The 22504-nt window shown below is 40.9% G+C and overlaps 1 protein-coding gene across 1 annotated transcript in view; it reads left to right on the top strand.

Moving 5' to 3' along the window:
* Dock4 (dedicator of cytokinesis 4) overlaps positions 1-22504 on the top strand; it is a 387862-nt gene that overhangs the window by 250135 nt on the left and 115223 nt on the right. Inside the window, exons 14-17 of the mRNA XM_032907671.1 lie at positions 3561-3685; positions 5028-5190; positions 10900-11006; positions 21231-21387. Of these exons, the coding sequence (XP_032763562.1) occupies positions 3561-3685; positions 5028-5190; positions 10900-11006; positions 21231-21387 (552 nt within the window). The remainder of the gene's footprint in view (positions 1-3560; positions 3686-5027; positions 5191-10899; positions 11007-21230; positions 21388-22504) is intronic.

Consider the following 22504-nt stretch of genomic DNA (forward strand, 5'->3'; position numbering starts at 1 on the left):
CTCAGCAGAGGGACAGTTTTTCTCTAATTCCATAAACTTTAAATGATCACAGAAGGAGCTGGGCCAGCCCTGCCATGGCTCTGTCCAGTGGTCACATGATACAGCTCGTGTGCGTTTTATGCCTGTGTCCAGAGCAATCACAGGACAGCGCTGAGGATCCAGGAGTGAACCCTCTGACCGAGACCTTGCTCGTTTTCTTCAGATGATCCATCATCCTATTGACTGCGTCCGCCAAAGTGCTTTGTTCCCACTAATGTGCCCTTACCTTTCTCTTGCCTACAGTATATTAGGAAATCATACTAGCCAGTGTGTACAGGCTTCCTAGCCAGTGGGCCTGCTAAAGAGAGAGCAATGAATCTGAGAGGTTTGAGGTCTCAATAAACATTGTCACAGAAATAGCTGCTTCACACTGGCACTGTGACTCCATTTCATACTTTACAGTTTGTCTCTTAATTACCCAAAATGCTTTTCTAACACCAGTCGGGCTCATTAGTTTTCTCCAGAGTCATCAAGTACATTGATTTTAATTAGCACTTGTTTCAACTTTCTCCTTCTGTATATTTTGGCAAAATGTGGCACCTTGTGGTATTGGAACATAGCAAGCTGCAAAATTCCTGGAGAGAGGCATATGTAGAATGCCACAAGAAAAAACTGTCTTCTCATCATGTGTTAGCCTTGCAGGAGAAGCTTATTTAATCTAAAGGATTTGCAAAAGATGGGAGGAGGGCGTCACAGGAATGGTAACAGTTTAGGAGCAGAATACTAAAGCATGTGTATAAAGTTTTCCCTTTTTCAAAATAGTGATATTTGTTCTTTCAGAGTGTTAAAACATTTATATAATGTATATTGAGCATATCTACCCACTACTACTTTTCTCTTGCTCCCTACCCTGTTCCCCTTCTGACTTCATGTTCTGTTTTAATTTTTATTTTTTGATTGATAAACTCCTGAATCCAGTTCATGCTGCCCATATGCACATGGGAGTGGAGTCGTCCACTGGGGCATGAGCAGCTTCTTAGGAGCCCATGTTTCACCAAGAAGAGTAACCAACCCTTCCTCTCTCAGCAGCCATTACCTGCTGGCAGCTCCTCCAATACAGTTTGACTCTACCCTACAAATACGGAACAAACCATTCAAACTTCCCCCATCAGTCTTGCCTTGCTGAAGATGGAGTGTTTGGATTTCCACTAGAGGAGACAAAACACACTTGAGTCTGGATATTTTTTTCAGGATAGTGAATTCTTTTGTGTATTGGAAAGATTGATCACTCCCTGCGAGAAATCCTCAAAGTAAAGAGCCCTGTGGCTGGATCTCCTGCCAGTCAGCATGTGGTTAATGGGCTCTGAGCTGTGTTACTTACGCCATGAAGCAAGACAATTGTTAGTTAAAATCTTTGAAGTGCCTTGGTTTAAATATTATCTTATTTGATAGATCTGTTAGTGGAAAAATTGTTGTCAAAAATAGCCTTGCACAAGGCTCACTGAACAAATATGCGAGTCCACACTGGACTTTGTGTCGAGTTTTTTATTCAGACAAAAAAAAGATTGACTCATTTGTTGCTGACTTTGTGATGGAATTTCTTAACTAAATATCATTAAAGGAGTGATGATATATAAAGAATATATATATTTTTATGTATATATGTAAAGAATATATATACTTTATGTATATATGTGTATAAGTATATGCATATATATACTTTTATGATATCACTTTATATATTTACACATATAAATGTATATATGTATATGTGACCCTTTGTATCCACAACTAACAATTCGTCAGATTCAGTGATCTTAGAATCAAAAACATTCAATATGGACAAACTTTTTTCTTTCTATTTATTGTTCTCTAAACAATGCAGCGCTGTATTAACATGGCATTGGGTAGAAGTGACATGATTTTCAAGCATGCTAGAATTTGTATGTCAGTTCTACACAAGTAACTATACTAGTTTGTGTAAGGAAGTTGAACATTTGTGGAGTTTGGTGTATGAGGGTCCCTGGAACCATCTTCATTGTAGTGAGACCAGTTATGAGAGAGCTAGCAAACTTGTGAAATTTTTGATCCCCTATCTAGAAATTGAAGTGTGTGGAAGCAATTAAAACTTTGAAAAAAAATCTAATTTTGTGAGAAGGGTTAACAACATAATCCTACTACATAGCCTTAGCTGGCTTAGAACTTGCTATGTAGAACCAGGCCAGTCTTAAACTCATAGAGATCCACTTGCTTCTATGGATCCAAGTGCTCTGATTAAAGTTATGTGCCACCACACCTGACTATATAGAGATTTAAATGTGTTGAAATATGTTAGTTTTCTCCAGTATGTGTAAGTTCGTTGTTTTCTGAAGTTGACTTTTATGAGCTGTGTGAGAATTGTGGAATTCACGAGACCTCTCAATCAACTGTTCCACTAATGTGGGCTTTATGTACTCTTTTAAAGGGAAGTTAAGGTTTCATGCTTCTTAGACCTTACACAGTTCCTCTGTTTTATGCCTGTCTGTGTCCTTGTCAGCATGGGGACCACCATAGGCAATTGTCTTTGTGGAAGAAGGAAACTGGACGTTTTGCTTACTCCCTGGTATTGGAGAACTGGGCAGCTTTACCCAGGAAATTTTACAAAACTCCCAGCTGCAGATATATGTGTGTGTGTGATTATTTTTCCTTCGGGTGATTTGCTTCCTTATAGAAAATTTGTTTGTTTGTTTTAATTAAAAATAATATTACTTTGATTTGTCCAATGTTTGAAAGTTCTGTTAGATAAGCCGAGGTGCCGGTCCTGCCCACCACTCTCCAGTACTGGCGATTTGCCTACTGACTTACTCCCAGTCCTTTTCTTCTAAGTTTTCTATTTGGCTTCAGTTTTTGTTTCCTGGGGTAATATTATTAAAAAAAGCCAAAGTTGTAAAAACCACTAAGGTAAAAATACAGGTGATTTTTGTGTATCTTGACAAGGTTTGAATCTAGGCTCTTTCTCGTTTGTTTTACAGGGTGGTATATTATGCATGGTGTGAAGTAATACGCTGAGTTTGTGTGGCTGAGTTATTCCCCATCTGTTCACAAATCAATAATCTGGACACTTCCAGCAGTGAGGTCATTCTGTCCACGAGTCTTGGAAAAGATTTCTGTTGTAACTGTTCTCTTTGCCTGCCACTGCATTCCGTTTATGTCCTTCCCGCTAAGGAGCTATGTGACTATAAAATGATAATACAGGTTTCTGAGAGCTATCACCGCTAGGCTGTCATTTTTAGTCACACCTCATAAATGAAATGAAGGAAATATTGGGAAAAGGTGAGACAGCTTCCTCAGCCACCTCGTTTGTCTCCTGAGTGCCCATTGCTGCATGCAGGGCAGCACCAGAGTCACAGAGCCCCACCCGTGTCCTCCTCCAGTGTTTACGGGCAGTGAGGGTAGAGACCATTTTTTAAGTGTGAATGCCTTGAGAGTTTTATATGTATAATGTAACAATAACCACGTGTTTTTATAAACTAAAGTTTCTCTTGGCAGAGTATTGCATGTCCTAATATATGTAACATGCCCTTGCTTTCATTCTTCAACAGGTGAAATGAGGAATGATTTATATATCACCGTAGAAAGGGGAGAGTTTGAGAAAGGCGGCAAGAGTGTGGCCAGAAATGTGGAAGTCACAATGTTCATAGTAGACAGTAATGGTCAGCCCTTAAAGGTATGTTCATTCTGGATAGCCCCTGGTATTACAACCATTGCCTTGGCTTCATCTCTGCCTGGGACCATTTAATTTCTCAGTTGCAGTGTTTTTCTAACTCTATATAGGCCTTTTATTTTCTTTTTTACAAGTTCATTAAGGGGCCAGAGAGATGGTTAAAAGCACTCAGAGGTCCTGAGTTCAATTCCCAGCACCCACATGGTGGCTCACAACCATCTGATGCTCTCCTATCATATAGGCGTACGTGTATGTAAACAGAGCGCGCGCGCACACACACACACACACACACACACATATATATATATATATATATCAACTAAAAAGCTCATTAAGATCCTTTACAGAAAAGAAATTAGAAAGCCAAACGGTGTTTACATGTTGCTGACTATGTATAATAATAATTTTATTTCAGCACTCATTCCTTAAATACAGTATTTTAATATCATTTAATTTTTTCTAACTTTTTGTTCTTGCAATTGGGGAAAAGACAAAACAACAACAAAAACAAAAAATAAAACAACAAACAAACAAACAAAAACTATTGGCCTTGCTGGCTCAGGCCTTTAATCCCAGCACTTGGGAGACAGAGACAGGCAGATCTCTGAGTACGAGGCCAGCTTGGAATACAGCATGAGCTCCAGGACAGCCAAGGCTACACACAGAAACCCTGTCTCAAAAAACAAACAAGCAACAACAACAACAAAAAGCTTACCATGTTTAGTTTTATAATTTTTTTTTAAGCCAAAGTAGACATTGGTATTACTTGTCACATGGGGAAGCAATAACAGACCCTCTTCTGGAAGAAGTGTTTCCTCTGAACACAACTGTTTCACAGTATGTTTGCCTGTTCTTCTAAAGCACTGATTCTCAACCTTCCTAACGCTGTGACTCTTTAATACAATTCCTCATATCATGGTGACCCCCTCCCAACCATAAAATTAGTTTCATTGTTAGATCGTAATATAATTATCTGTGTTTTCTGATGGTCTTAACCAACCCCTGTGAAGGGGCCCTGGGACCCACATGTTGAGAACCACAGTTCTAAAGGTTGTACAGGGCCTTCTCAGTTACCCCTGGACCATTAAAGAGCCTCCTGGGTGGGCTGGGAATGTGGTTTCCAGGAGTTGAATTCTTACAGCCCACCCCACACTTGGCGTAGTAGGCCGTGGAGGTTCAGAATCGAACTGGTCTCCTCCCTAGGTAAAGCAAATATAGAAACAACACAGAAAAGAGGTAATGTCCCTTGGAATGATGTTTGCGTGCAGGCAGTGGCAGCGAGTGCTCTGCCTGTCGTGGAGGAGCCTAAATGAAGCTGACTCTAACTTGTGTGTCTCTTTATTAGGATTTTATCTCCTTTGGCTCTGGAGAGCCACTGGCTAGTGAGTACCACTCCTTTGTGCTTTATCATAACAACAGTCCCAGGTGGTCGGAGCTGCTGAAACTTCCTATTCCTGTGGATAAATTCAGGGGCTCCCACATCCGCTTTGAGTTCCGGCATTGTTCCAGTAAGTGTGGGCGTGGACCCAGCAGCTTTGCGGGTTTGGGGTGGGCCCTGTACTTACTGTGGGCAGATCTATAGAAAACGTGACAAAGGAGGGAAGAAGGCAAGCAGTGGGAACCCTGAAGTGAGGGGACTGACTCCAGGAGGAGCTTTGAAAGCAACAGAAAGTCATGAAAGAAAACACCGGAAGCCCAGGGATTCTCTATAACTCGGTGGCTCATCGCTCACAACCTAGAATATGTGAACAGAAGGGGGAGACACAGCATTAGAAAAACTACGCTTGTCTGGTGGGCTTGGGCGATCCTGATCTTCTGGTATTGCCAGGAAGCTGACTCAGCTCTGGGAAGCCCCCTTGGCATTTTCTGGGCATGGGAAGCTACTAGGAAAACATCGGTGGAGCTTGAGTTTGTGCAGATTTTGGTGTGTCTGCATCACTGCGCAGGTCTAGATGATGCTTAAATGAGATAAAATAATTATCTCATTTTACAGATTTAAGCAGCTCAAGACGGAAATAAAGTTGTCCTTGTGGGCATTACTAGTCCTATCTTCAGTTTTATTTCAATCCGTTTGCTCTCTTCACTACCTTTTCAAGCGAGTTTTCTGCCTCCTCCAGCTCTAGACTCCTGACACTTCTGTGCCTCTGACACGCAGGCACTCACCAGAGGAATGACTGGGAAGCTTCTAGAGACTCTTGCTTTAGGAGAAGAATAGCAAGCAAGAGACAGAGAAGTATCACATTATCAGAGGTGCAGTAAGCACTTTACCAGAACTTCAGGTGGAGGGACTGTGCCTGTCATCAGAGATATGGCATATTTTTTATTCAGAATTGGCCAGGTAGTGTCTTTAAATTGGATTTATGGGGGTGTTTAAATCTGCAAGAGAGCCAGGTGGTAGTGGCAGTGCATGCCTTTAACACCAGCACTCAGGAGGCAGAGGCGGGAAGGTATCCATGAGTGGGCTAGCCTGATCTACAGAGCTAGTTCTAGAACAGCCAGAGGTCCACAGAGAGACCCTGTCTCGATAAACCAAAACAAAACAAAAATATTACAGGGAGATGGGGTGCAATTCTTACTTTCTAAATTCCCCAAGGGAGTCCTGGGGAAATGACATGAGGGGTACTTGTGGACTTGGGGTGACACTGCTGTGCTGTTCTATCTGCCAGGCTTTCCTCTTACTTGGAGCTGTCATTGACTTTAGTTCCAAAAATAAGAAAAAGGTAGAGGGAGAGGAAGGAGAAAGTGAACATAAGAAAGGGAAAGGAGCATTCAGAAAGCGCTGCAGTGCACAGCAGAGAGCAGAGCAAAGGGTGTGTCTCAGTACAGTCTGTTTGGCTTCCACACTCTCAGCCTCGTACCTAAAACATCGTTCACAGTTTTGTTTTGCTGCTGCTGCTGTTTTAATTCAGAAGAACTAGCCACAGGAAAAAGAACCAATAATCCCCGTAACCCCACCAAATGTAAGCGCCTAGTTTAATCATTTTATCACATGAAGCTTCAAATATTCCTGTGTAATATTACTCGTTCATAAAACATGACTTATTTAATCATAAAATTGAACACCTACTGTGTGCCAACCACTTTACTGGGTGCTAGACCCACATCCCAGAGCACAGCAAAGTTTCTTCTCTTATAGAGCATTTCCTTGGAGAGGGAGGGCAGACCGATGAACAGTAAATGCATAAGACTGGGGTCACCCCTTCTCGCACGTCTCCTGCACTTTCAGTGTCTTCTGATCAAATGCTAATTAGAAAATTCCAAATAAACTATTCCAAAGTTTTAGGTTATATCCTATTTTAATAGCTTGGGACATCTACGTAGCCCCACTCTGTGCGACTTAAGAATTGTTTCTTTGCCCATATATCCTCCCTGTGTCCCAGCAGCTACTGAGATGTCACAGTGCCTGTGTTCAGTTGACCTTTACTGTACTCACTGATGGGCCCCAAGTGCAAGGACAGTGATACTAGTTCTCATATATGTCAAAAAGAAGCAACAGGTTACTTCTATGCGAAAAGAAAGGTGGAAATTCTCAACTTAGTAAGGAAAAGAAAATCACATGTGGAAGTTGATATTATCTGTGTCTCTGTTCTTACTATCTGTGCTAATTTATGAAGATTGCCAGGGATCCATGTGTATAGGGAAACGGGATCAATTTATAGGGTTTAATACTCTCTGTAGTTCAGACAGCCACTAGGAGTCTTGGAACATGCTCACTGCATACTGGCTGCTGTGTACAGAAAGTGAAGAGTAAATACAGCCACAAACATGGGGAGGGCTGGAAAGCAATGATACTATGCTGCTGTTTTACATAGAGCAGCCAGGAACGGGAGCTCTGATGAGGATATGTGACAAGAAGAAGAAACTAAAAGAATTGAATAGCAGGCAGAGCCATGATCTATCCCAGGAAAGAAAACCCCAGGCAAGAAGATCAGATAAAGAGGACTTGGGGTTGAGACGTGTTTGGAATTTTCAAAGAATATTTAGAGACTGGAGCTGTAGCAAGGGGGCCAGGCCTTATATTGGCGTTTGTGTCCTGGTGAGGCCTGTGGATTTTGTTTAAGGATGAGAGCCGATTTTGAGGGAAGCTGCTGTGTAGATAACAGACCACAGATGGGTCAGTTGGGAATAGGAAGACTGCTCGGGGGAGGGGGTGGGGGAGTGTCTTTGCAGCTCGTGAAATAAAAAAGAGGGTAAGGTGATGATGGCACTTTGATTTGTTTCTATAGATCGCTCATGGATTAGATGTAGAAGAAGGGGAAACATCAAGGATGACCCCAGTGTTTGATCCTAAGAATGAAATGTTCATTTAGCCAAGTGGGAAGACAACAGGGACCATTGGTTTGGGAGTGGACGGCAGAAACCAAACTTTCATCTTAGATATTTGACACCCACTACACATCCCAAAGTCTGAGTTGAAAACTTGCAAGTGGGTTAGTGGTCTCTGTGAATATTTAATAATCAGGACTAGGAGCAGGGCTAGCTCTGATCGCTGACACTTGATGATTTCCATGCTATTATTGTTCCAACCTTTAAGCACTGGCATGACTTTATGGAATGTTGACTTAGGCATAGATACCTGTTTCCAGCGGGTGTGATCCAGCGTGGTCGATCTCCAGCACAACATCCATTTCGATAATTTTAAAGTCAAGAGACTGTGTGAAATGCCTGAGTAGTGAGTCCAGGAATGAAGGCCTAGGGCACATTTACAGCTGGGGAAATGAAAGCTGCCCAAAGACGTTAAGGGCTCGCCAGAAGGTTGAAGGGCAATCAAGGAATCCAGTAGGCTAAAGAAAAGCAGAGTTTCCGTGAAAGAACTGGTCAGATTATATGTCAGCTGCTAGTGATACGTAAGATGAAGAATTAATATCTGATTTAAGATCCTAGAAATCACGGGACCTGAAAGTCAGCTTGGGTGGATTTGTGGTGAGTTTAAGAGTGAGGAGAGAAGGAAGGAAAACACAATGAATAGAGACAAACACTTCTGCAATGGAATCATGTCTGACGGTAGAACAACTCAGTCTTGTCAAGATGTCCTAACTGAATCTATAGGTCCAATGTGATCCTAGTTTAAAAGAAATAGGCCTTCCTAGTTCCTCCCGGTAGCCCCTTTCACCCCTTGCTTCTAGCCCATCTCCAGTCCTTCGTGGCTTTACCCACCCACAGAACCTCTCTACCAGTGATCCAAAGCAGCCACACAAGGCTGGGACTCGGCTGAGTATTGTTTAACCAGTTTCTGACGCTTCTCTTCACAGTGGCTTGTGCTTAGCAAAGAAATCCCCAAGTGGACAGTGTGCAGAGACTGAGAGACTTTGGAGCTCTCAGTGCTAAATGTCTTTATCACACTAATAGATATGCTAACATGGGAGAAGGAAATCTCATGGGGCCCCAACCCTAGATGAAGAATTATAGACAACTAAGGAATGCTGAGAGCAGGAGAAACAGTCTCTCCGAGGGGAGAGCCCCATGATGGTTTTCCAATACCAAGTCTGGGGGAGGGTCAATGGGTGAGGACGGGAAGGAGGAATATTATATAATCATATTTTGGCTTCAAAGGTAAAAATAAATGGGCCATCAATCTGTGTGAGTACATGAAAGAACCTTAAGTGAATACCACAGTGAACAAAGCAATCTGAAGAGGCCTCGTGCGGTGTAACTTCTGCTGTTTAAAATAGGCAAAACCAGGGAGCCAATAAAATGCTCAGTGGTTTCCACGGGGTAGGGCTGGAAAAATGAGAAATGTGGTTAGGGGAATGGAGAAGTACCTAGGAGGAACAGTGTGTGAACTTAAGGTATTTAGATAGCAAAGGGCTATCGTACTGTGCAGATGTCTGCAAAAGTCGGTCAACTCACTGATAGCCTAGGACCGTGGCCGTGGTCTTCAACATTAATGTCTTATTTTGTGACACATTTGCAAAGCCTGTTGGCTTTGTTTCTTGTCTTTATTAATTGTACTTGCTCTAGAATCTCGATTCTCTTTGATTTTAATTGAATATTACCAACTGAAAGACAGCTGAATAAAATTCAAGAATTATTTCTGAACAAGTCTCCTGGATCAAGAGTTTCTGCACTGTTGTGTAGAACACCTCGTTCTGGACACTTCTGCTGTAACTTTGATCACTGTAGAAATGTCAGTCTCTTTCTACCTTCTCCCTAGACTGGGTATTAATCAATTGGAAAAGAAGTCTTCTTCCTTTGAAGTACGTTTAGTGAGCTCACACATCCCAGATGTCCTCTTAGTAGGATCCCCAGGCCCCCTCCATCAAGTGGTGGGGGAATTTGTTAGCGAAGAGCGCACAGCTAAAGCCCTTGAGTGATGGTCAAGATTCTCTGGACGTCTAACTTCTCAGCTCAGGTCTCACTGGGCCCCAAAGCTGAGCTGTTCTCATCAGGGATGATGATCCACTGCCACACTTATGATGGAAAGAACCACACTTCCGCTATCACAGGCTCCTGCCTGGAGCCTCAGTGACTACTCACTCACATATGCCCATACCAGGGGAGAATGAACTTGCACTGAAAGCCTTAAACACTTGCTCTGTTTGGGGAGAAAAGCAGCTTGCTAGGAGGACCATGATGGCTGGAAAGTTCTAGAGCCGGCTGCTTAACATCCTTGATCTCCATTTCCATTCCTACAAATGACGCCCAGAATTCTCTGCATCAAAGTTGACCTTAATTAATGTCTGGCGTCTGAAAAGTCTCCACCTCACCTTCGACTTGTAGAGCACTAGTCAGCCCACAGTAAATGGCAGCTTACAATTTGAAGTCCCCCCGACCCCACACACACTGAGGCAGAGCTTGAAAGCTCCCTTTCAGAGGCCTATAGACAAAGCTTTGCTCCTCACATCCATTCTTTCCTCCTTTAAACATTTGGCGAGATGCTACTACGTCCCAGACACTGTTTGAAAACAAACAAACTGACAGGTGAGAATCCTGCCCCTCGTGGAGGTTAGTACTGAGGGGCTGGGGAAGAGATGGGGACAAAAAGCAGTCCAGACAATGTCTAGAACATAATTTCAGGCATCGAGTTCTGTGAAAACAGCTGGGCAGAGAATGGAACCTACACTTTAGGAAGCGTGAGTATAGTGTTCAGAAAGGTGTCTATGACAAAAGGGCCGGGCATGTGCGGGGCACGGGGCTATAGTTTTTGATGCTGTGCTTCTTGTGTTAAGATGTCAGTTGTGTACTTTCAATAAGCAAGTCGCTACCCTCCTTTACAGCAAAGGAGAAAGGAGAGAAGAAGTTGTTCGGGTTCTCTTTCGTACCCTTGATGCAAGAGGATGGAAGGACTCTCCCAGACGGCACACACGAGCTCATCGTGCATAAGGTACCAGTGATTCCTGTTGATGATGGGCAGTCAAAGCAGGGCTCAGTCACTCCCTGCATGTCTTCTAGCTTTAGAAAAAGGGAAAATAAGTAAAATTGGCACCCTTCCAAATAAGGGTGGCACCCAGGCATGGTGGTGTACTCCTTTAATCCCAGCACTCAGAAGGCAGATGCGGGCGTATCTCTAAATTCAAGGTCACCGTGGCCACATAGTGTTTAAAAAATTGTCTTTCTGTAAGTATTATTTCTAATTGTCTGTCTTCTATGTCACATTTTGCATAGACACACTCTATACATACATACACATAAACACATACATATATGTATATGTAATATTTGCATATATTCTGATATTGGAGATAAAATATATTCCTTACAAGTTAGACACATGTAAAGCAAGTTCTGAACCACTGAGCTCCTTACCCCTAAATCATGCTTTTTAAATGTCTTACTTTTCATCTTAATTTATTTGCATAAATCGGGTTGGGGTGTTATTCTCAAAATCCTTTTTATGGTTGTTGATGGGATTAAACATACCTTAGAAATAGTTCTGTAAGTAGCACTGATGTGTACCATTTTATGAATCCTTATGTATCCTCAGAGGAACATTTATTAAATTAAACATTACTTTTTAAAATTTTTATCTGTGCTTTGTTATAACGACTTTTGCTTCTAAGTCACAATTCTCTAAAAGAAAAAAAAAAAGGTGGAACAAAGTCTGCTGGTGCAGGCATCGACATAAAAATTCAGAAAGCCGGAACTTCACAGATATTGAGAATACTCATAGAATGAAATACAGAATAAAATGTACTAGTTAAGCCTGTATGCAGTTTTCTCCAAAATACTCCTCTCGCTGGTGAGGGCCTACTGTCGCCTGGCTCCAGGATTCCTTTCAGCCTACTGGAGAAAACAGAAGCTCCTTCCTGCCACCTGACCTGAACCCCTATCTGCACCCCTCTTTCTTCCTGCCTCCTGTCTCAGGGATGAGGCAAGATGCCTTCTTTTCAAAGCTAATTCTTCTTCCTGCTCCCAGGACTTCTTCATGTGCTCTCTCCTCCCCTGCATAGCTGTCTCCAGGTCTAGCGCCATCCATTCAGAATGAAACATGCTTCAGCCTTTCCTTCTTTCTTTAATAGGCACAGTTTCCTCTTCTGTTCCCATCTCATATAGAAGCAGGGCGTTGCCCACTGTCCCCACTGTTCAGTCCGGTCAGTGGTTCAAGACACTGCCATTCACCTTTCACATGAGCTTCTACCACATTGCTCCTGAGTAGCCAAAGGCTACAGGCCCTGGGGAGTGGGGGAGTGGTGAGGGCACCATACCAGTGAGCTACACCAGGAGCCTTTTCCTGGTACCTTAGGAAAGGGTCTTGCTAAGTTGCCTCAGGTTGGCCCCTGAATGCAGACTTCTGGCCTCAGCCTCTCAAGTAGCAGATCATTGCAGTTGCGTTCAACTCTGCCTAGCTGCTGAGTTCTTTTTTAAGATCTCCGGGCCGTTCATGTTGAAAAACCCCATGGTCCAAGCATACTACGATGCATATACTTGTCTTTTTTAGCAGTTGTTTTAGACTCCCAGAAGAGCTGTACTATATCCATATGTTCTTCACCCAAGTCCCCTTACATTATAACCATTTATATTAGCAGTGGCACATTAATAGTAAACCTATCTAATTGATAAAATATTGTTAACGGAAAGGTTTTTGCTGTTGTTGTTGGGGTTGGTTTGTTTTTTTATGTTTGTTTTTGTTTTTGTTTTTGAGTTTCACAATAAATTTTCCACTAATGGCATGTGGCTATTGCTGGCTCCATTTCAGACCCCAGACCCCCCTCGGTGTTTAGTTGTCCACTGGTGACTCACTGACATGCCTCTCACTGGCCCTGTTCTCATCTGCATTGTTTCTGCCCCCTCTTGCCTGCTCGGTAACCCTCTTCTGCTTATGATTGAGCTTAAATACTCCCCTTTCTATAAAGCCCTCCTTCCCTACCCCCAAGAGAACTGGTACTCAGTGGTCTTTAAGCTTTGACAGCTGACTAAAACACATGGCTGCAGTGGTCATGAGGCCTCCAGAACCCTTTCCTGGTTGTAATTTTAATACTGAAATGAAGTATGGGCAAATATTATGAATTTAATAGGTATGTAGTAATGATATTAGCAGTGACTGTTTCTGTTGGGAATGTCCCGACAAGAAGATATTTTGTCATTAAAACTTATTTAAGTCTGGCTTTTATTAGCTGCTATGATAAAATTTCAAGTTGACTCTCTTACTTTCTCTAGTTTCAGTTCAGTTCTCTATAGTCGTAAGCTGTAGACCCTTTATTTGACTAGCATGCTGGGATTTCCCTGGCATGATTTTCTCTGAATAAGTTATACACGTGGCTCGCCCCAACACAAAGTTTACATACTGTGGTTTTCGGCCATGGTCAGCAGGTAGCCCAGGACATAGCAATGTATTTACAACTGCCACACGAATTCATTTCCAATGACTGTAAGCAAGAGGTGTAGTCTCAAAGATAGAGGCCACCCATACTACTTCGAGTACTGCTGTAAGCATACAGAGGAGCCCATCTTCCTTATAAGATCTGACTTCAGAACCAGATGTGGTCAAATGCTAACTCTCATCTCTATTATGTCATGCGTTAATGCATTTTAAGATGACCTGTGTTGATTGCAGGCTATTAAAGCAATTTGTCTTTTACTGTGTGTGCTAGCAACGTGCTTTTGTTCCCCCCAATCCAGTAGCGGACTCAGGAATCTAAAGGAGCAGTTGAGTGAGGTTTTCCTTGTATTCTTGCATTCAGTTCCTCTGAACTCTGCATTGACTAGTGGGAGAATATGTTGCCTTTTGGGCTAAAAATTCTGTATGTCTTGTGTTCCTATGTACAGCCCACCTTCTAAAAGATGCTTTCCGTTTATCTCTACCATCAAATCCTGTTTCTCACCTAGAGTCCCTGCCAACAAATGGAAGGACTCTGTTTTGCTCCAGTCTCATGATCAGCTCGTGTTCGCTCTGGGCTGATCTACCCTCAGGTATCCATCAGAACACAGGTAGCACATTTGCTGTTTGTATGTCCCACGACAGTACACGTTCCCTAATAAGGGCAGTGTGCTCTCGTTCTTACGTCCACACTGTCTTGCTTCATTCTTAGACTGAGTTTGACGAGTAAGACACTACTTCTGCCAAAGCTCACAGTAGGTATATGGCTGTTCCCAGAATGCAAAGAATCTACACTTTCCTATGTCATAGTTTAGGGTACAACTAAACTTTTTCTTACGGACGAGCCACCCCCATGACTACAATGCACTGCTCATATTTGTAGCCATAGAAACTCTAAGCTCTGACCCTGTCGTACTTGCTATTTCCAGGTCAGTAACCAGCAGTGCTAACCACACTTTATAGTCTCTCTCCTACTCTCAGTCTTTTCAAAAGTGGTGACTGGTGCTTCCTGCCTGTTCTCTCCTGTTCAGACTCTGGTTATGCAACTCTCTCTCTCAGGGTGGGCCTTTCTCATACCTGCCTGAGCAATGTCTGTATATTTCATTTATTCTAGAAGAGAGCTTCTCACTCTCTGGTGAGTGAACTCTGAACTCTGCATTTACTAGTAGGAGAGTGTGTAGCCTTTAGGGCTAAAAATCCTTGCTGTCCTATGCCCCTATCTTACAACCTACCTTATAGAACAATTTTTCTATTTATGTCTACCACCAAGTTCCGTTTCTCTCCTAGAGTTCCCACCATCAAATGAAAGTCCTTTCTTCTGACTCGTGTGCCATGCTCCCTCTGCCCTTGTCTACTTGTCCTGCCTAATGGCCAGGTCCCACAATCTTTATTTTTGTTTGTTTCCCCATGTTTCAAGACATAGACTAGCAATTTCACTGTGAGGCCCAAAGTCTTAAGTCTCATGAGATCATTTAGTTGCACACTCCTCTTGGAGCCCTGTGTCATTTTGTCTGCCATACATTAAGCTTTTGGAGAGAGTCATTTTTTCTTTCATTCTACCTTGACAGTCTGTATTTATCGAGAATGCAACGTGAAGCTCACTTTTCTTTCCATAAAATTTAAAACTGGGTTAAAAGAATAGTGGGGGGAAGGCAGTGTTGCATAGTTATGAAAACAAGCCTTGTTACTACCTTGATGCTGACACTAAGTAATACTGCAACATTAGGCGAATCATGTAAGTACTGCGGCCACAATATTCTACATCATAGCATTGTTATGAAAGAAAGTATATGCAAGAAGTGTGGAGAAGTGCTCGATAAATACTTTAACTGTTGCCTAAGTCACCTATATTGATGTTCAAATGTGTATTATGTATTAATTATGTATGTGAAAGCCTTGAACAGCAAAAAGTATGTGATAAGAATTTCTTTGTATTTTATTAAATTATTAGCAAGAGTTACTTGTTTTGATTTACTTAGATGTTGGGTAAAATATGCTATCTATCTTTCTATCTCTCTCCTGTTCTTAAAAGAATGTCTTAAAATACCTTTTGTGCTCACAGTGTTGTTTCTGCTGATGGTTATATTTTATACATGAGGATGACACAGTTTAGTTATAGGAAGCTACTGAAACACTGTGTCTCATACTTTAGATGCGAAGGTTTTAGTGCCCTTTAGGGCTGGTGAGCAGGTGAAGCCAAGCAGGGTTGGTGGAACAACCCTGGCCATTATGGCTGGCCCACAAGTAGACTATTCATGGCACCCTGTAGAGCCAGAGCACAGCCATCTGTCCAGAACCATATGTCTGTGGTCAGCATTGTAACAATAGTGGAGTTGAACAGGAATCCCAAGATGCTGACAGAATAACCCAAGGGCCAATTAGTTGAGAGAAGAGAGCTATATTAAAAGATGGTTCTGTACTGCAAGAATTTGCTCAGGAAGAGGCCTGGGAGTAGCTGAAGTGTGGGTATCATGGCTGGGATTTGTGTTCATCACTTAGAAAATTACATAGATGTACATAGATGTGTCAGGCTGGCGATGACATGTTCTTAGGTCTGTAGCCCAGGTACACTTAAAGAATGGATTGAGTTTGGATTCATGACATGATGTCCTGACGAGGAACAAGTGGGGGAAGCAGATATGCAAGAGTCTAGAACATTCTCTTGCCTAAACAGTTTTATAAGGAAAATATTTGAATATTTACTTTATAATTTTTAAACTATGCATATTTTCTGGAGTCTTTGGTCTATTGATATATCTTGAGAAACAAAAGAAACCATTCGGACATTTGACAGAAGGAGAGAATGGTAAGCTGTTTATTATATTGATACTAGCACTTGTGTTTCAGAGCAATTCCTGGCAAGAACATCCTGTGATATTCTGACTCTTTCTCAACTTAGTATAGAGAGGTCTTTCCTAAGAACTTATTTTTAAAAATAGTTTTTTTTTTTGTTTTTTTTTTTTTATCTCACAAATTGGCCTCAAGTCCCAGAGGGATTCTGCAGTTTAACTATTATCTGTTGCCAAAACACTGGCATTAGAAATATTTGAACAAATGTAGAGTGTAGTTCATATCAATTAAAAAATTTAAGTGTGTGTGTGTGTATGTGTGTGTATGTGTGTGTATGTGTGTGTATGTGTCTGTGTGTGTTTGTATGTGTCTGTGTGTGTGTATGTGTGTGTGTGTATGTGTGAAGGTGTGTGTGTGTGTGTGTGTGTGTGTATGTGTGTGTGTGCGTGCTAACACCTTCAGTAGCAAGAAGAGGATATCCGATCCTCTGGAACTGGAGCTACAGGCAGATATGAGACACCTGATATGGGTACTGGGAACACAACTTGGCTTCTCTGGAATAGTAGGATGTGAAGATGTGTGTGTGTGTGTGTGTGATGTTTGCACATGAGGGTGCACACATGTCATGGTATACATATGAGTGTCAGAAAACAACCTTGTATATCAGGGCTCTCCCTTTGCCTTGCTGGAGACTTGCTCTCTCTTGTTACTGTCACTGCATTGCATACTCCAGACTACCTGGTCTGTGAGCTTCTAGGGATTCTCCTGTTTCACCCCTTACCTCACTATAGGAGTGACGCAATTCCAAGTACACAGTACCCTTTCAGCTCTCATATGTATTTGGGGGGAGCTGAGTTCACATGTTCTGGCTTCTATAGTAAATGCTTTTACATTCTGAGCTTCCTAGACAAGTTTGAATTCTATACCCCATTTAAGCTAAGTTGTGCCAGTTCTGTATATTTTAAAGTATTTTCACAATATTTTAATTTAAGATCACCATTGTCTCTACAAAAATAATATGCAAATCAAAGAAAAATATCATAATGCTATCTCACCATCTGCTAGCCTCTTAGCATGTATCCATTTAGATGTTTTGCTATAAGGATTTGTTAGACAAATAGTAATAGGTGATATAGTTATTTTAAGTCTACTCTTGTGATTAAAATTTTTTCCAGTCACTAGATTTTTTATTATTTATTCTTTAACCATCTCATACATGTATAGAATGTATTTGGATTTTGTTCACTGTCTTTTTTCTTCCTACTTCCTCTGGAAACTTTCTTCTTTCTACATTAAAGTGTAGACTAGAAATTAAGTAACATATCAATTGTCGAACAATATTTGGACTGGTCAGTCTGGTCCAAATTCACGATCACTGCAGGCTTTCTACCTCCTAAGGGTTGTGTTTAACTAAACCAGTCCGTTGTTAGACAACACTGACACGAAGACATGGAGCCACGCCTCCTTCGGAAGGCAGCACATTGTAGAGCAGTCTCACTGCTACCCTTCTACACTGTTTAGCCTATTATCCAATGCATGTGTTTCTTAAAATGCAGACATGGGTTATCACTGGTAAGAGGGCATTGTAGTTATCATGTGTGTCAATGAGTTCACTGCATTGCTGTGATGACAACCTCATCCCCATCATGTGCTTTCATGTTTGTCCCTTTGCCACCAGAAAGTGATCTTCCTGTGTCTGCATTGTTTTGTTGATTTTTTTTGTACTGTTGTTATTGTTGTTCTCTTTGTTTCTGTTTTATTGATTTCATCCCCGAGTTTGATTATTTCTTGCCATCTCTCCTCTTGAGTGTGATGTCTTTTTATTCTAGAGTTTCCAGAGGGTGCTGTTAAATTGCTAATATGAGATTTAGACAGGGTTTCACTATGTAGCCTTGCCTATCCTTGAATCCATTCTGTAGACCAGGATGGTCTTGAACTCACAGAGATCAACTTGCCTCTGCCTTCCAAGTGCTGAGAGTAAAGGTATACACTACCACTGCCAAGCAATCTCTACAGTTTTTTTTTTCTTCTGTAGGTACTTAGTGCTTGTGACCTTGCCTTTTAGAACTGTTTTCATTCTATTCCATAAGTTTGGTTGTGATATATATTCATTTTTACTCATATGCACTGAAGCATTTCAATTTTTGTTTTTACCTGCTAAGACTTGCTTAGTGTCCAACTATATCGTCAATTTTGGAAAAAGTTCAAAAAGGAAGGTATATTCTTTTGTGTTTGGGTGAAATGTTCTGTAACTATCTATCTGTCTCATTTGTTTTATAATGTATGCTAGCTCTGTCATTTCTCTATTTAGTTATATATAGACGACCTTTCTATTGATGAGTATGACGTATTGGAGTCTCCCACTATCTCTGTGTGAGGGTCAATATGTGTTTTAAGTTATAGTTGTGCTTCTTTTACATACTTGGGTGTCCTTGTATTTGGAACATAGATGTTAAGACTGAAATGTCATCTCAGTGGATTTTTTTTCCTTTGAATATGTAATGTTTTTCCCCTATTATTAGTTTGAAGCATATTTTGTTAGATATTAAAATGGCTACACCCGTTTGATTGTTAGGTTAATTTGCTTGGAACAACCCTAAGGGAATGTCTATTTTTGATGTTGAGATGTGTTTCTTGAATGAAGCAAAAGGATGGATCCTGTTTCTGCACCCATTCTGTTAGTCTGTGTCTTTTTATTGAGAAATTTAGACTATTGATATTGAGACATATCAGTGACCAGTGATTGATTGATTCCTGTTATTTTGTTGGTAGTGATGGTGTGTATATATGTGTGTGTGCTGCGTACCCCATCCTCTCTTTAGTTTACTGGCCTAGGATTATTTATTCATTCCTTGTGTTTTATAAGGAGATTATAGTTAACCTATATGGCTAGATTTGTAGATAAATATTACATAAGTTTGGTTTTATCATGGGTTATCTTATTTTCTCCATCTATGTAATTGAAAATTTTGCTGGGAATAGTAGTCTGGGCTGGCATCTGTGGCATCTGTGGCATCTGTTGGCAGCACATCTGTGCTGGCCCTTCTGGCTCTTAGAGTCTGCATTGAGAAGTCAGGTGTGATTCTAACAGTTCTTCTCTTTATGTTACTTTGCCTTTGTCTGTTGCAGCTTTAAATAGTCTTTCTTTGTTCTGTACTTTAGTGTTTTGATTATTATGTGCCAAGGAGACTTTCTTTTCTGGTTCAATCTATTTGGTATTCTGGATGTTTTTTGTACCTTTATAGGTATCTTTTTCTTTTTAGGTTAGAAAAATATTCTTTGATTTTGCTGAAAATATTTTCTTGGCCTTTGAGCTGAGTTTCTTCTCCCTCTTTTATTCTTATTATTCTTAGATTCAGTCTTTTCATAGTGTCCCAGATTTCCTGCATGTTTTGTGTGAGGAAATTGTTAAGAGTTAACATTTTCTTTTACCAACGTATCTATTTCTTCTATCATATCTTTACCTGAGATTCTGTCTTCAATTTCTATATTCTATAGAAACTCTCCTCTGTAGTTCCTGTTCTAATTCCCAAAAACTTAAGTATCTCTACTATCTTTATACAGGCTATTTTTAGGTCTTTTTCTTGGCCTTTGGGTATCTTGGAATAGTCATTGCTTGCTGTATTAGGGTTTCTGGGTTCAGTGGAGACTTACTGCCCTGGCTGATATTGATTGTGTTTTTATGCTGACATCTAGGCATTTGAGATTGGAGTGATTATATGTCTGGATAATTGTATAAGGTTTGTCTCTATTGGGTGAGTGCTTTGTTCCTTGGTTTCTGTTTCCTCCCTGGACTTTAGTAGAATGTGATTCTTGGTAGGAAACTTTCTGAGGACCCATTTTCCTGGTGGGGTCACCTGGTGTGGTTTCAGGGTGTACCTGCTGGTGCTGAAGGCTGGGATAATGGGTGAGTTGGGGGAAAGAAGGTTTGGGGGGAAGATCCTTGTCATCTTTTAAAAATCGAGTCACAAAGAAAAGGGAAACCTATGCAGGATTTTTACTACAGAGCTTGGAATGAAACTTGGGGAATTGGATCTAGAGGAACGGAAGTGAAGGTATGGATCCCTAGTCACCCTACTTGTTGTGACCCTTGTGTTAGCAGGGGTATCTGCTGGGGTTAGGGGCTGGGACAAATCAACCAGCTAGAGGAGGGAGGTTAAAAGGGGAAGATCTGTGGAATCTAGAAGAGATGGGGACAGGCATCAGGGAAGGCTACCACAGCTATTGCAGAGCTGTGGATGAGACTCTGGGGTAACAGAGGAGAAGATCTGCAAATAGCCTATCTGGTCTTAAGGAAGTCGTGGCCTGTGGATGCCTGCTGGAGATGGGGGCTAGGACAAAGCAACAAGTGGGAGGAAGGGGTTAAAAGAGGAAGATCTGGGGGATCCACAGGAGATAGGAGCAGAGTAGCAGGGAAGACTGTGACAGGTGTTCTGGGGATGAGACTGGAGGATTGGATCTAAGGGAACAGAGCTAACATTTTTCTTTGAAATAGAGTTTTGCATCACACCATGGACAGTTACATTACCTAAAATACTATTTCCTTAACTAGTGGTTTTCAAAGTGATAATAGTTCAACAGCTCTCAGATGTCATGTTTGAGAACTGTCAGTTCCTTTTGAAAAAAAGTCTTCTGATCATCTTCAAATGTGATTTCTCTGGAATTTGCAGTGTTTCCCAGACCATGATAAAGCCTATATATAGTCTAAGTCTCCTAACAAGACAATGAAGTTTAAAGGGAGGACAACAGAAATCCTGAGTGGTTCAATATTATGATAGGATCATTCATACTGGGAGTGACAGAGCTCAACTCAACTTAGTAGATTGGAGTCCAAATTTCATATTTAATTCTTTTATATATTTTTGGAGGATTTTCCTTAAAAGCCAAATTCTGTTTAGAATGCTGTTCAGAATGTTTCTAGTTCATAAATGCTAAAAAGGAAAATTATGCTTAATAATTTTTCTGAGGTCTCGCCTCCTATTCCTAATATTTTTTTCACAGTGTGAAGAAAACACAAACCTTCAGGATACTACCCGCTACCTCAAGTTCCCGTTTTCCAAGGTCATCTTCCTTGGGAACAATAATCAAACCATGAAGGCCACAAAGGAATCCTTTTGGATAACATCATTTCTGTGTTCCACAAAACTCACTCAGAATGGTAATGTACGATACAAGCCCTCCGACTTGAGGGCACGTGGGAACTGTATGTATTTTGGTAAGCATAGTCAGCAAGGATTAAGCTATTTAAGAACCTTGCACTGGAAAGGATCTGGATTCTTTTGTTTAGGATTTCTAATTAAAAGAACACAGTAGTGACGCCATTCAAGCAATTTAATGACTCAAGAATTAGCCCAGTGTTGAAAGCCAAATGTCAGCTAACTCTTCAAATAAACTATTAAAAACCAGCTGCGCGTAAACTCAAGAAAAGATGAAAAGTGCCACCACCTGAAGTCTCATATTTTATAGTACCATAAGTAGTGCTAGTGGCAGGATTTAGGATAAAATCCTAGCTTTTTGGTTTGCTTGTTTAATTAGATGGATATTGCTTTTCTGCCATACCATCACTTCTTAGGTCACTAATTGTTTAGTGAGTTATGATTAATAAAGCAAGCAAACTGTTATAAAAACTACATCTGTAATAAAAGGAGTAAATTAAACATTTTTGAATTTTTAATGGTTGGCATATACAGCTTCTGGCTAACACCCTGAATACTGCCGTATTAATAAATTAGATGCAATATGTTGAGAGGGATCATTTCATTACAAGGCTTTGTATTTCACACAGCTCCTATATCTAAGCTTTTATTTTTTCTTTTTTGGTATTATGGAACAGTTTGTGTAAAGAGGTAATTGTCTCAGAATATAGTGTCAAAAAGGCAGCAAAACAACACTATGGTGTTGACTCTTTTAATTCCCTCTCAGTAGCACATCTGCTGTATTCACATAAAACACAAAGTTGTGCTAAGCTTTTCTAGACTTTATTAGTATCCAGTATTTAATGGTTTAACTTGAATTTGAACTCTACTGACATAACTCAGTAACTATAAATACAGCATTTACCAAACCTTGGGTTTGCTGTAGAAGTTACGAACATAATCAAGTCAGTTGGCTCCCTGGACAAATTTATATTCATCCTATGTAAGGTGTCTGTGTGTCTGTGTAGCTCTTACTATTAATTGAATGACCTAACTGGAATGGTTCAGGATTAGATTTTTTTGGATATTGTTGCTATAACAATCACCGCAAACTTTCTGGCTCCTCTGTGGATTTGCAGT

The sequence above is a fragment of the Rattus rattus genome, chromosome 7, assembly GCF_011064425.1.
Source record: "Rattus rattus isolate New Zealand chromosome 7, Rrattus_CSIRO_v1, whole genome shotgun sequence".
NCBI classification, from domain to species: domain Eukaryota; kingdom Metazoa; phylum Chordata; class Mammalia; order Rodentia; family Muridae; genus Rattus; species Rattus rattus.